Source organism: Sinocyclocheilus grahami, unplaced genomic scaffold (assembly GCF_001515645.1).
Source record: "Sinocyclocheilus grahami isolate Dianchi unplaced genomic scaffold, SAMN03320097.WGS_v1.1 scaffold21.1, whole genome shotgun sequence".
In the NCBI taxonomy this organism is placed as follows: Eukaryota; Metazoa; Chordata; class Actinopteri; order Cypriniformes; family Cyprinidae; genus Sinocyclocheilus; species Sinocyclocheilus grahami.
The window spans coordinates 3,158,745-3,173,177 of NW_015505200.1; the positions used below are offsets into that span (position 1 = coordinate 3,158,745).

Here is a 14,433-nt window from a genome sequence, read left to right on the forward strand (position 1 = left end):
AAATATACAACATTTTAAAAAACATAAAATATGATAAAGTAAGCACAGAATCAACTTTGCACTGCTGCGCGCGATCGGTTTGCTGATGTCAACGTTGTGGATCAAGTGGCCCATGGTCGCGGTGGGGGTATGGTATGGGCAGGCGTATGTTATGGACAACGAACACAGGTGCATTTTATTGATGGCATTTTGAATGCACAGAGATACCGTGATGAGATCCTGAGGCCCATTGTTGTGCCATTCATCCACGACCATCACCTCATGTTGCAGCATGATAATGCACGGCCCCATGTTGCAAGGATCTGTACACAATTCCTGGAAGCTGAAAACATCCCAGTTCTTGCATGGCCAGCATACTCACCGGACATGTCACCCATTGAGCATGTTTGGGATGCTCTGGATCGGCGTATACGACAGCATGTTCCAGTTCCTGCCAATATCCAGCAACTTCTCACAGCCATTGAAGAGGAGTGGACCAACATTCCACAGGACACAATCAATAACCTGATCAACTCTATGTGAAGATGTGTTTCACTGCGTGAGGCAAATGGTGGTCACACCAGATACTGACTGGTTTTCGGACCCCCCAATACAGTAAAACTGCACATTTTAGAGTGGCCTTTTATTGTGGCCAGCCTAAAGCACACCTGTGCAATAATCATGCTGTCTAATCAGCATCTTGATATGCCACACCTGTGAGGTGGATGGATTATCTCGGCAAAGGAGAAGTGCTCACTAACACAGATTTAGACAGATTTGTGAACAATGAGATAAATAGGCCTTTTGTGTACATAGAAAAAGTCTTAGATCTTTGAGTTCAGCTCATGAAAAATGGGGGCAAAAACAAAAGTGTTGCATTTATAATTGTTCAATATATATACACACACATACATACTACTGCTCAACTTCAGAATTGCTTAGATGTTTTGAAATGTAATTTATTCCTGCGATGGTAAAGCTGTACCAACAAGCTTATAATATTTAATACTATAATATTTTTATATTACTTTAGTAATATATCTATCTATACTTATCTATACTTTAGTATCCATCTATATATAGATATAGATATAGATATATATTAGGGCTGGGTAAAAAATAGATATCTCGATTTTAATCTATTCTCATTTTTACAGAACGATGTCGATTCTTAAATCCCAAGAATCGATTATTCTAGCCTGTTTTCAGTTAATGGACGGAACATTGAAGGACACCTCCCATCCAATATATCGCAATAAGCAATGTGTTTTGGTACTTTTAATATGAAACAAAGTCTCAGATTTCAAATTCTGTCTATTGTATTGCAGTATTCCAACAATAAATGCCATTTTGGCGCGGTTTAATGTGAAGTAGATCGCTGTAGCGCCTCAGTTCAACAAACGCAGCAGCGCGAGGCGCACATGAAGTAATCATCTCCTCCACATTAATACCAGTTTCAGCACAAAACAATCATGAATAAACATCCGAAGGTAAGTTAAAAGAAAGAACAACTTTACAATCCGTATCCTGTCTCATGTAATCGCTCAATCAGTGTTTCTGCCGAGCAAAAACATCAATACGGGCTTGTAAACAAATGTCACGTAACGTCACATTTACCTCAGAAAAAACGTATTCGGTGATCAAACTCATTCAGCTAGAAAAATAAATTGTAGAGAGGGGCATTTTGCTAAATATATGCACCATATAACATTCATTATAACCTTTACTGTTCTTCAATGTTTAATTTATGTTTGAATAAATCCATCAAGTTTTTATGACAACCACCATTTGAATGTTTATATATAAAAAAACACGAATTTAAGTAGAAATATTATGTAATTATAACTTTATTTTAACTTCATTAAGTGTCATTTTAGCAGTTGTACTACAAATCAGTCAATTTTAACCTTCAATATTATAGTAATGTACCAACTGACTCATGTATCTCATTAGTTGAGATTGTTTTTCCTTGAAAATTTGGCATATACTGTACCTGATATGTAGCCTATCCAAAATAATCGATATTGAATCGAATAAAATCGAATCGCTGTACTACAAATCAGTCAATTTTAACCTTCAATATTATAGTAATGTACCAACTGACTCATGTATCTCATTAGTTGAGAGATTGTTTTTCCTTGAGAAAATTTGGCATATACTGTACCTGATATGTAGCCTATCCAAAATAATCGATATTGAATCGAATAAAATCGAATTGGTAATCGAATCGTAAGCTTGTGAATGCGAATCGAATTGTGAAATTTGTGTCAAAGCCCAGCCCTAATATATATATTATTTTAGTTTTATTTATTACAGCTAACTGTTGTTCAACTGTTATTAATAGTAACCTAATTTTTGGACCAGGTCTATTTCAGGAGTCACAAGGGTCACAGGTACACGGAGGTGCATCTTTCATTGAACCAAATAATAGACTCACTCACAGATCATCATTTCAAAGTTCAAGTGTAATTTCAAGTGCATTTTAATTAAGACTTGACTTTAAGTGGTGAACCTGATGTCTAGACTGGTTGTGAACATGTATGCGGGCATTATCACATTCAGGTTTTTTTTCTTTCTTTAGTTTTATCTCTCTAATACAGGGGTGGCGAATGTCGGTCCTGCAGAGCCGCATCCCTGCAGAGTTTTGCTTCAACCCTAATCAAACACACCTGAACGAGCTAATCAAGGTCTGAACGGTTACTAGGAAGCTACAGGTAGGTGAGTTTTAATTAGGGTTGAAGCTGAACTCTGCAGGGTTGCAGCTCTCCAGGATCGGAGTTTGCCACCCCTGCTCTAATATTTTCAAAACAGTGCTGCAATGGATACACATTACTATTATTTCACAGCCCTGATTTGGCTCAGCAATACAGGACAGGCTGACTTGGGGAACAGACAGCATAAAGTGGGTCAGAGAGGCAGGCAGCCTGACTGCTCTAACAGCATCAGTGATGGGAGTCCTATTTGGGACGGTGAGGTCTGCTATGTCAGCGCAGTAATGGGGTAATGGGATGAATAAAGACCAACAATCTCCGTGGCAAGGTCATTCGGCTGTAAACCTCTGTCATGAAAGGCAGGCACGCTGCAGACAGGGAATCAATGCGGCTGTTGTGGAATTCTCCTGACTAATTAGATATTTTGATAGCAGGCAATGGAAGAATTGACATTTGCCCGGGAAACAATTTATTGATTATTTGAGCAATTGGAACAAAGCGGTAACAAGATGGAACAGTTGTAAACATGGTCAAAAATGTATTATTTGTGAAACTTGCCAATGGCAGGTGAATTTACTAGTAACTAGTAGAACTTTTTTTTCTCATGAATCTGTATTTTGCATTTGCCTTTAAAAAAAATAATTATATCTACCTTATCGAAAGAAGACTATAATGCTCATCAAGGCTGCATTTAATTGATGTAAAAACAGTAATATTGTGAAATATTATTACAATTTAAAATAGCTGTTTTCCATTTTAAGATAAAAATATAACTTATTTATGCGATGGTAAAGTTACCTTTTCAGCAGCCATTACTCCAGTCTTCAGTGTCACATGATGCTAATATCATTTTAATATGCTGATTTGGTGCTTAAGACACATTTCTTATTACTATCATCAGTGATGAAACGTGCTGCTTAGTAGTTTTATGGAAACAATTTTTTTTCCTGAATTATTTCATATATATATATATATATATATATATATATATAACAATTTAAATGTTTTTACTTGCATGTTTGATCAATTTAATGCATCCTTGCCTAAGATATACATTTCTTACATAAAAAACAAACAAACAAATGTTTTGAATGATAAGGTTTCCAATTTCTAATAAAGTTACCAACCAACATATGTAAAAAAAAAAAAAAAAATCTATGCAGACATTTTGGAGAGCAGAACCCCTCTGGTTCCTTTTTTTTTTTTAGATGTGATCTCCTAAGGTCTCCTCATCAATACTCACCTATGAATTACTAATGAAAGCATTCAGTGCTAAATGCATGAATCCACCAGCCATTCCACCAAGTGAAAGAATCAGATTTCACACCCTAGTGGGTGTTGAACACCTGCTAATTATATTATCTGAGAAAACGCTCTTCACAGCTTTACCAGGTCTGACAACCTTCAAGAAAGAATCAATGCCTTTTGCCTTCATATACAGCCTTTTTGAATTCCCTTCCCAGTGTGAATATTTATGATGTGTTCCTCAGTATTTATTCATCGGATTGTGAAAAAACAAGAGACATAATTAGATTCAGTCTTCGTCTTAAGCTTTGGCTTCTGCTGGGTAGAGAGCCAACAGTGTGGGGAGCCTCACAAAAAGGCTTTCATGGCTTTCATACCGGAGACAGCTAAATAGCTGCTCTTGTGCCCCCTCCTCCACAGACTTTCTCTTTTTAAAGCGAACAAAAGGAACATGAATTTTTCCTGTGGATTATTTCAGACCTCTATGGTATTGACGGCTTGATGTCCTAATTTTAATGGGACTACATTGTGCTCTAAAAGGACATGGCACTTTGATTGAACATATTTAGGGAAGCCCCAATAAGTGAATGAAAGAATGCAGAAAGTGAACTGATACAAACATACACAAATATAGGCCAAATTCCTCTCCCTTACATTTCCTTCTCCAAGTACTCAGCAAAAGATAAGCTGTGGTGCAGAACCCTATGGCTAGCTCATTAAAGTAGTTACACGAATCTGGGCAGCAGGGAACTTGCTTCAGGAGATGGCAGTATTAAGTGGGTTGACAATTTAAATGTCAATGTCAAGAAGGCAGTGGAAATTGGCACATACCACGTGTATAATTAGCAACGACTAGAGGCTTAAAACCTTCTTTTTTGCTCCTTTCAGTCCTGTTATTTTTGCTCTTCTTTTTGTTGCTCCGACCACCTCTGACTTGTGGTGACACTGCTGTCACGAGAGTGTGAGGCGAATTAATGCAAGTCTAAATGCCTGCCTACTGATGACTCTACACTTGCTTGTTGAAAGTGTGAAGACAGTATGAGTATTAGCAAGTGATGTGTTTCTCCTAACAGGTCTGCTATATAGCCAGACTTTTGGCTTGGTCCTTATTGTGAATAATTCTGGCCAAGAAGTGCCCACAGGAAGTTTGACTGACATGTAAATATGCCAATTAGGGGTTGAGGTACAATAAGGGACATTTGTTAATGTTAGCAAACTACATGAACTAACAATGAAAAATAATTCGAAAGCATTTATTAATCTTTGTTAATTTCAGCATTTACTAATACATTATTAAAAGTTGTATCTTTTAATATTATTTAATGGACCTGAGCTAACATGAACTAACAATGAACAACTGTATTTTATAAAACTAACGTTAACAAAGATAATAATGAATACTGTTAGTTAATGCATTAACTAATGGGGAATTTTTGTAAATCGTCACCTGGTTTGTTTTTATGTATCATGTTACTCTGTTTTTTTCTTTTGTTTATTTATTTTATATGTAAACATTTCCATTTTATTTTTTCAGTTCATTCTTAATTAGGATCCATTATAGCATTAATCATGCATTTACTGATATACTGTGTGCCTGCAGTAATTTGCTCCGTTCTGCCAGTTAAAGAACATTTAGGGGACTTGAAACAGCCTCAGTCAAATATATCTGCCCATCCTTATGTTTTTATGTATCATGTTACTCTGTTTTTTTCTTTTGTTTATTTATTTTATATGTAAACATTTCCATTTTATTTTTTCAGTTCATTCTTAATTAGGATCCATTATAGCATTAATCATGCATTTACTGATATACTGTGTGCCTGCAGTAATTTGCTCCGTTGTTCTGCCAGTTAAAGAACATTTAGGGGACTTGAAACAGCCTCAGTCAAATATATCTGCCCATCCTTAAAACAACAACAACAAAAAACCTTCTCACTGTACATCACCAGTGCAGTTGTTACCTAACATAGGCGCAATGTTGTTCTTCTGAAGACCACATCAGCTGTCATACCTTTCAGGTGGATTTTATTTTCTGGGCTGTGCACTAGGACGGAGCTGACGGAATCCAGGCTGTCATAGTTACTGCATCCAAGAGGCCCCGTTCTGGTCTCCGTTACCTAGGAAACAAGGAGATATTTTAATGCCTTATTATCGTTGCAATCATGCACCTGTTTGTTCCTCTTCAGAAGCGGTAGAGTGTGGAGCATATGCCGTTGTCTAAAACAAAGCAGCACGCCTGTGCAATAAGCCAGAGTCAATATCTAATTGTCACCATTGCCCATTTCAGCATGTCAGAGCAATCCAAAAATGCTCACTTTGCAGAGCGCAGTAGAAATAGTAAATTGACTCCAGTGTTAGGTCCCAATGCATTATTAATTTCAAATCTAGAGAGCAGTGAGCCATGTGCAGTGGCGCCGTTTTGTTAACAGACCCTAGTGTTAAATATAAGGAGACTTTTACGATTCTAAAATAATGTGTGTCTGACTGGCATTTAAATTGGGACTTGGATACTGGGGTGATGTTCCAGGACTTTTTAATTTCTTTTTATTGGGTGGCTGTATTTGTAAAATTAGTGTGTCTTGACTAATCAATAATCAATTAATTAATGAGATAAAGTGCTTGTAAATTGGTGATATTCGGTAGCATCAGCAGTTAACAAATCAATGACTTCACTGACTTGATAATGTTTGATTTAGCGAATGAGTTTGACTAGGGTAATTTCAACTCGCTAATCACGTCAACACTGTCTTCAACGTGTTTGTTTCAATCAATTCGTTGAAAAGAGCCTGTTCAAAAGAACAACTCATTCACAAACCTGAGTGATCACAAAAGCAGTTGCAAATTGTCACAACAACATATTCATGGTTTCAAATGATGTGAAAAAAGTGCTTGCTGTTACCTTGTTAAATTACAATTTGATGCTCTTCACAACTTTTAGCAAAGCTTACTGAATTGTGCCACCCCCAAAAAATGAAGCATTGACGCTAATAAAAATGTTTGTGAGTGTAAGAGGATATTATATCAAGCTATTTAATACTGAAAGTAATACAAATACTTTATCTATAGAAAGTATGTGACTAGATCTCTTTTGACAATAAGAAACAAGACTAGATTCAGTTGGTAATGCATTGGTAGTGCATTCATTTTTATTAGTAGCCTAGTTTTTTTCTAATACTGCAAAAATAATTCTGTTTACAAGGTAAGTTGGCTATGAATTCCATAAATGGTCCATGTTTAAAGCCTGTAAATGCTCTGATATACCTGAAATATCTTGCAAATATTTCACCAGCACAAATAGCTTTCTTTTGTAAAAAATTGTCCCACCGCTTTTACAATCTTGATGCCACCCGTTTTGACAGCAGTTGTCACAAAATTTGTGATTTTACACATCATTGTCAGGTCTTTGTCTCAAAATGAAATGCTGTAGCTAATCCAACACTAATCCAAATGCAAAGGATTTGGGACCATGTCCTCACAACGCCATAATCATTAGTTTGGATATTTCATTTCTACGTTTTTAAATAGTTAAATAGTAACTTCTATTTATCTTTGTTGTTGTTTTCTCTCTCTCTCTCGGATTTTAAATATTCTTCTGTAGATGTTATGATGAATAATTATTTCTGTGTTTCTGATATGTTGCCAAGCTGTTTATATATGCAGCGTTAGCACACTACATTTTAGTAACTTGCCCAACACTGTCATTGATTAATGACAGCATGTTTTTTTCACATTAACTCTTTTTCTGTCACTATTTATGATCATGTGAATTTAAACATTAATATCTTTAAAGTGCCCTTATTATGCCATTTTTAAGGTTCCTAATATTGTTTTGGGAGTCTCCTACAATAGGTTTACATGCATGCAAAGTCAAAAACGTTTTCGTTTTCTCAAAATATGCATTTAATATAATTTTCCAACGATTCTCAAACGATTAATTCGAAACAGTTCTAAGATTCAGTCTCTCTAAACCCTCCTTTCCGTGAGCCTACTCTGCTCTGATTGGTCAGATACCCCAGTCTGTTGTGGTTGGTCTACCGTGCACAGCTCGTGTCGGAACGATAGCCCATTGCCATAGTTCTGTATTTTGAATGATCAATAGAAAATATAGACATCTATTATTCATTATACTTACAGGTAGTGATTCAGTGGAGCCAGCTGGCCCAAATAAAATGGGTACTGAGCCATCTTTCAAGAGCAAGCGTTTTGTGAATCCTGCATGGAACTCCCCGAGATTAGAGTAGCAGTAGTAAGTAAAATGACGGGAACACAAAAAAAGATTGGGGCTGTACTGCTGTGGTACATTGAAAAAAATAAATTTTAACCACCGATTCATTGCAGCCTCATCTATCGGAAGTGAAAATAAAAATTAATTTACTTTCACATCTTCTCGACATGATGCCAACCACACAAACAAGCTACAGTGTTTGTGGGTGGGTCAAGTTGTTCGACGTAGAACATAGGTTGGCATTATGCAAATCTGTTACCCCTTGACATGTAGCAATCACAGAAGTGGGATTCGAATTATTGCGACTCGTTTAGGCTGTTCAGAGTTGATTCTTTCTTTTGGGAGACAATAGCTTTATTTATTGTGCACTTTCGGCATCTTTGCAGATCGTTTACATTCACATACAGCTACATTAAACACTGAAATGAAAGGCAATATTCAAAATGGCATAATAGGGGCACTTTAAAAAATCTTTAGATAATGTAAACTAACATTTAAAACATGGAGATTCATCAACATTTATCATAATATGTACACATACATGCACACTTTAGCATTAATTTATGAACTACTTTCTCTTTTCTGAAGTGTCGCACACATGCCCTCCTCTGCACCCCATCCCACTGCAGCATCTCATTAGATCACTTGTCATTTACGATTGCTTACTGCAGCTCAGTTGCTCTCATCCTAATAGGACTCCAGGCTGTCTTACCAATCTTTAGATAATGTAAACTAACATTTAAAACATGGAGATTCATCAACATTTATCATAATATGTAACACATACATGCACACTTTAGCATTCATTTATGAACTACTTTCTCTTTTCTGAAGTGTCGCACACATGCCCTCCTCTGCACCCCGTCCCACTGCAGCATCTCATTAGATCACTTGTCATTTACGATTGCTTACTGCAGCTCAGTTGCTCTCATCCTAATAGGACTCCAGGCTGTCTTACGGTTTACGCATAAAACCGTAATCCGTATAAAAGCCTTCACAAAACCTGCATTCTTCATGAGGAAATCATTCCAATGATTTTTCTTAAGCATGAACAGCTCATGTTGTTGCAGTGATAGCAGTTTTCCCATACTGAGACTAACATATACATAGAGAGAGAACTCTCTATATATACAGTATTATGTATGCACAGTGTTTTACTGTATGTAGGATACACAGTATGAATGAATAAAAGTACAGCTAGCAATTCTACGCTAAACCTAACCAAATCTCTTGTCTACCCGTCACCCTGCTGTTTTTCCTCCCCTACTGTATGTTTTATCTGCAGCACTTAATATTGACATCTATTTAAGGAATGATATCGTACCTGACAAAATACTTGTCATTTACGATTGCTTACTGCAGCTCAGTTGCTCTCATCCTAATAGGACTCCAGGCTGTCTTACGGTTTACGCATAAAACCGTAATCCGTATAAAAGCCTTCACAAAACCTGCATTCTTCATGAGGAAATCATTCCAATGATTTTTCTTAAGCATGAACAGCTCATGTTGTTGCAGTGATAGCAGTTTTCCCATACTGAGACTAACATATACATAGAGAGAGAACTCTCTATATATACAGTATTATGTATGCACAGTGTTTTACTGTATGTAGGATACACAGTATGAATGAATAAACAAGTACAGCTAGCAATTCTACGCTAAACCTTACCAAATCTCTTGTCTACCCGTCACCCTGCTGTTTTTCCTCCCCTACTGTATGTTTTATCTGCAGCACTTAATATTGACATCTATTTAAGGAATGATATCATACCTGACAAAACTGGATAACACTAAAAACCCACATTTTCCACCCTGCCTCCTCAGAAAGTGTCATGTTTTGTTGTTGATCTTATATTTACTGGAGCTGTGTTTCCACGGCGTCCTCTGCATGCTTTTCTTAAGGGCATAACAAAGGAAATGAATGCCTGCGGTACAGTACTTTTCTCTCCTTTTCTGTAACATCTCACATCGTCCACAAGCCTTGAAAACTCCCACAGACCACAGAATGCAGCCCATTCTTTGTCAATTGAGATGCTAGAGGAATGCATATCAAGTTGACTCATTTGTCAAAAATGCCTCTGCCTCCGCTGTGGAAGGCACAGTTGGCTAAAGACTGCAGATGCGTTCTGAAAGCAGTTCAGGGGTTCATGACATGTGCCAGGATTTTAAGTGCAGATTCTGAGCTTCATTGATTTTGACAGCTGATGTTGATTATACGGCACAGTCAGGTCGCTTGACCAGTGCCAGCTATCTAGAGGCGGCTCTTGACATAAATGGTGCAGTGTTCTGAGCTCCCACCCTTAAATACTGGTGCTCATTTACATTCTGCGCTCAGACAGAAAAATTACATAGGATTCACTCTTACAAAAAAAGTACAGTAGAGGTCAATACCATGTTAGTTATATCACCATTATATACTGTATATGATTGTTCTGAATTATCACTATATTTGGGTACCACAGCATTTATATGGCACTCCAATGTAATCTTGTAAAATCAATCCAACAATTGGCATTAACTATGTTTTTGATTTTCATTAAAAAGAACTATCATAAGTACTGGAGTCAATTGTTTAGTAACTGTAGTAAACTGGTCACACTGTCTGTTTTTGATTCATTAAAAAGAACTGGCCTATACAGTAAGAGTCAATTGTTTGTTAATAGTAGCCTAATAATAATAATAGTAATAGTAAAAAAAAAAAACCTCATAGGAGTCATTTGTTTGGTAATTGTAGTAAACGCATAGTAAGCTCATAAGAGTCATTGGTCTAGGAATGCTGGTAAAATGATCACATTACATGTTTTTGATTCACTATAAAGAAAGCGCTCATGATAATTATTTGTTTGGCAATCATAGTAAACCACTCACGGTGTGTTTTTGATTAACTAACGAGAACTTGCTCACAAGAGTAAGTATTTGTTTGGTAATAGTGGTCACATTGCATGTTAATTCATTATAAAAACAAATGCTCATAATAGTCGATTGTATAGAAATCATAGTAGACTGATAACACTATTTATTTATTTATTTTTTCACTAAAAATAATCAGCTTAAAGTAATTTGTTTAGTAATCATACAGTAAACTGGTCACGTTGTAGGTTTTTGATCCACTAAAAGAATCCGCTTATAAGAGACATTTGTTCTGGAATCGGATTGGTTATGCTATGCCGGTGCATAACAGTCATTTGTTTTTTTTTTATTGTTTGGTTTACATTGGTCTCGACGTTTATTAAGTGCTGTAGATTTGGTGTTCACTGTTGTGGTATTGCTGAATAGTAGCCCAGGAAACACTGTCAGAGTATTTTAGTTCCTTTAGCATTGGTGGAAGAACACACATGCTAGATAGATTGACAGAACCAAGTGTGACTAATTTCTGGGCTTTTTGCATTGATTCTGTGTAATGTCATAATGTCTTTGATTTTAACTCGATACCCTTTGGATAAGCGAGACGTCCTTACATGTTCAGGGAAGTGTCACCTTTAATGACATGTACCCAGTCTTTTAACATGGTCTTTACAATTATATGCTTCTCATGTACTTGGCCATTGCTTTGGCGGTAACTGAGATCCGTGTCCTATACAGAGGTGACTGTTAATAGTATGTCATTATGACAAATGGTTATATTACAGAGAGGGGCGAGAGTCCTTCATGTCAAGTTGTAGATCTGAGCTGAACGGTAAACTTTATGAAATGGTGATATATTGAATCTCCAAAGCAGTGTAAATGATACCATTAAGCCAACAGAATCTTGTTGATCCGTGAAGACCAGCTAATCTCAAGACTGTTTGTTCTTGCAAATCCTGATCACCGCTAAACCTGCCTTGGGATCTCAGGCTATTTTTGGTCTTAAGTGGTATCTAATTACATGAAGGCAAAGTGATGTCCCACAGAAGCTTCTTCCTGGTGTGCTTCAGCTCTTTGTTTCTGAGCGGAGGGTGTAATTGATCATCCTTTATGGCAGTATTGATGAGCCCGCTATAACCCACTTCTGCTGTGGTTCCCAATTCATCAGGCTGATTTGCACACAGGGTGCAGGAAGAAAGCAGTCAAAGGTGGGCCCTATAGCCCCGCAACGTCTCATTAGCTCTCCCCTGACAAACACACCTGGCAGGACAGACTGCTCCCTAAAGTGATGCTAGAGGGCTCTCTGAAAGCACTTCAGAGGTGTACACCAAAACAATTTCATTTCATATGATTTGATGAGGTCTGTCTGTCACAAACTGCCCTTTATTGTTGCCATGGACACTTTTCTCATGCACAAGCAGGATATTTTATAACGGGTTTACAAAATGGTACATCTATGCTAATTTGAATAACATGTATTTTGTAATCCCGACCCGAAGAGCTTCACATCAAGTGTGTATTTGCTGCATATAAATGCAGATGACTCTCTATGTCCAGGGTCATATTGAAATGAAATTGTACGTTTTAAATTGAACTTCTCCACCGGTGTTGTGTAGGAAAAGCTCAAGCTAATGAAAAGCACATCGCAGCCCAAAGAACAGTCATTATCTTCCAACAGAGCCACCTTTCCAGTTCCTATGTCCAATTGCTTTCATTTCACACACTTTTTTGAGGCTGAAACTTTGTCACAGGAATGAGTGCAGTGTGTAGAAAGTTTGGCTTTGACAGTGTTTGACAGAGCTTAAAAATGGCATACTTCATTCCCCTTTCCCAAAGGTTGCGCCCCCCTCAGACTACCAAATAATTTCACTAAACATTATAAAAAAATAATGTTTTTTTAATTTGCGAGAGCTATAAGAGAGCGCGGATGTCTGCTTATGCTTTCTCTCGCCGTACTTTGATGTCATACACCGATCGATCTTCAAGTCGAACACACTTCTTTACTCTCGCGTGTCACGTGACAGTGTAATCGCAGCCTCTGCGATTGAAAAATCGAAAATTTTCATATCGTGATATTATCGCAAATGCAATTAATCGTTCAGCCCTACTTCATTTTAACTAGCCAGCATTGGTGCGACTAACAAAATACAATCACAGTATAATGCATCAGAAATATTTCATGATCAGCTTTTGCGACGTCGGTGAGTGTGCTTTGGATTGATTGATTGATGTAATTAGCTTACCATGTGAAGCAGTCTTATTAACTAGCCAGCATTGGTGCGACTAACAAAATACAATCACAGTATAATGCATCAGAAATATTTCATGATCAGCTTTTGCGACGTCGGTGAGTGTGCTTTGGATTGATTGATTGATTGATGTAATTAGCTTACCATGTGAAGCAGTCTTAAAAAAAGTATAAAAAGGTGGTACATAAATACAAAATGTATCATCATCTTTTAGCAAGTGAGAAATATGCTTTGAGAGAGTTAAAGAAAAAACTCCTACCCCAACAGAAATAGTTCTTATATAAAACTGTAATTGTATGCAAGCAGGTGCATATCTTGATTGAAAGTCAATGATATTTGTTTCAGTTCAGCAGCATAATTTTATGCAGAGCTCCCTCTGAAGGAATCATGATGTTGCAGTCACCAGCATTTCTACACCCACTCAGCAGCTGCGAGTAAGACCGAGAGCAACTTGACACATCATGGAAATGGCATCGCGACCTTAATTGCTGAAGATTTACCATGGCAACAAACATCATGTACGTACAAATCACATTGAGAAACAGTAATCAGCATGCATAGTTTATTAATGATCCCTTTGAATTAATAGCTAGATCAAACCAACAGGTTGATTGGAAAAAAAAAACGTGCCTTTACCTACATTTTGTGCAAAAAAAAAAAAATAATAATAATTTGCAGCACATAACCAGCTCCATATGTATAGCTTTTCTGATGTAGTAAACTTGCTCTGTAGCTCACCTGGTACAGCACTGCACTTGTGATGTGGAGCGCTTGGGTACAAGTCTAGTGAAACACGAGTCGCAACACTCCATAAAACAGCTCAAATACTTGAAGCAAGCTAAAATGGCATGATAAATCAGTTTTAGCTCACATTTGCTTTTGTTAACATTATCAATTAGATTTAGCGTAGGTGGTATGTTATTTTCAAGGGCGATAGAGCATTAACCTGCTAGCCCCTTTTACTTGACGTTTTATTTCCAAACTGCCGTGATACGTACAACAACAAAAATAATAAAATGTTGCCAGATTCACATTCATTTAATTTGGAGAACACTGAACGCGCTTTCAGTGCCACCAACTGAACAGTTTAGCAAGAAGAAACATCACATATCATTTAGCAGAAATGTGGCCACAAACACATTTTTTTCCAATGAGTCTAGGTTGGATCAAACAGGAAGAA

The 14,433-nt window shown here is 37.0% G+C and overlaps 1 protein-coding gene across 1 annotated transcript in view; it reads right to left on the reverse strand.

Annotated features, from left to right (window-relative positions):
• Nucleotides 1–5,896: 5,896 nt before the first annotated feature.
• Nucleotides 5,897–14,433, reverse strand: part of LOC107558314 (BMP/retinoic acid-inducible neural-specific protein 3-like) — a 45,006-nt gene continuing 36,469 nt past the window's right edge. Inside the window, exon 5 of the mRNA XM_016241970.1 lies at nt 5,897–6,052. Coding sequence (XP_016097456.1) covers nt 5,897–6,052 — 156 coding nt within the window. The remainder of the gene's footprint in view (nt 6,053–14,433) is intronic.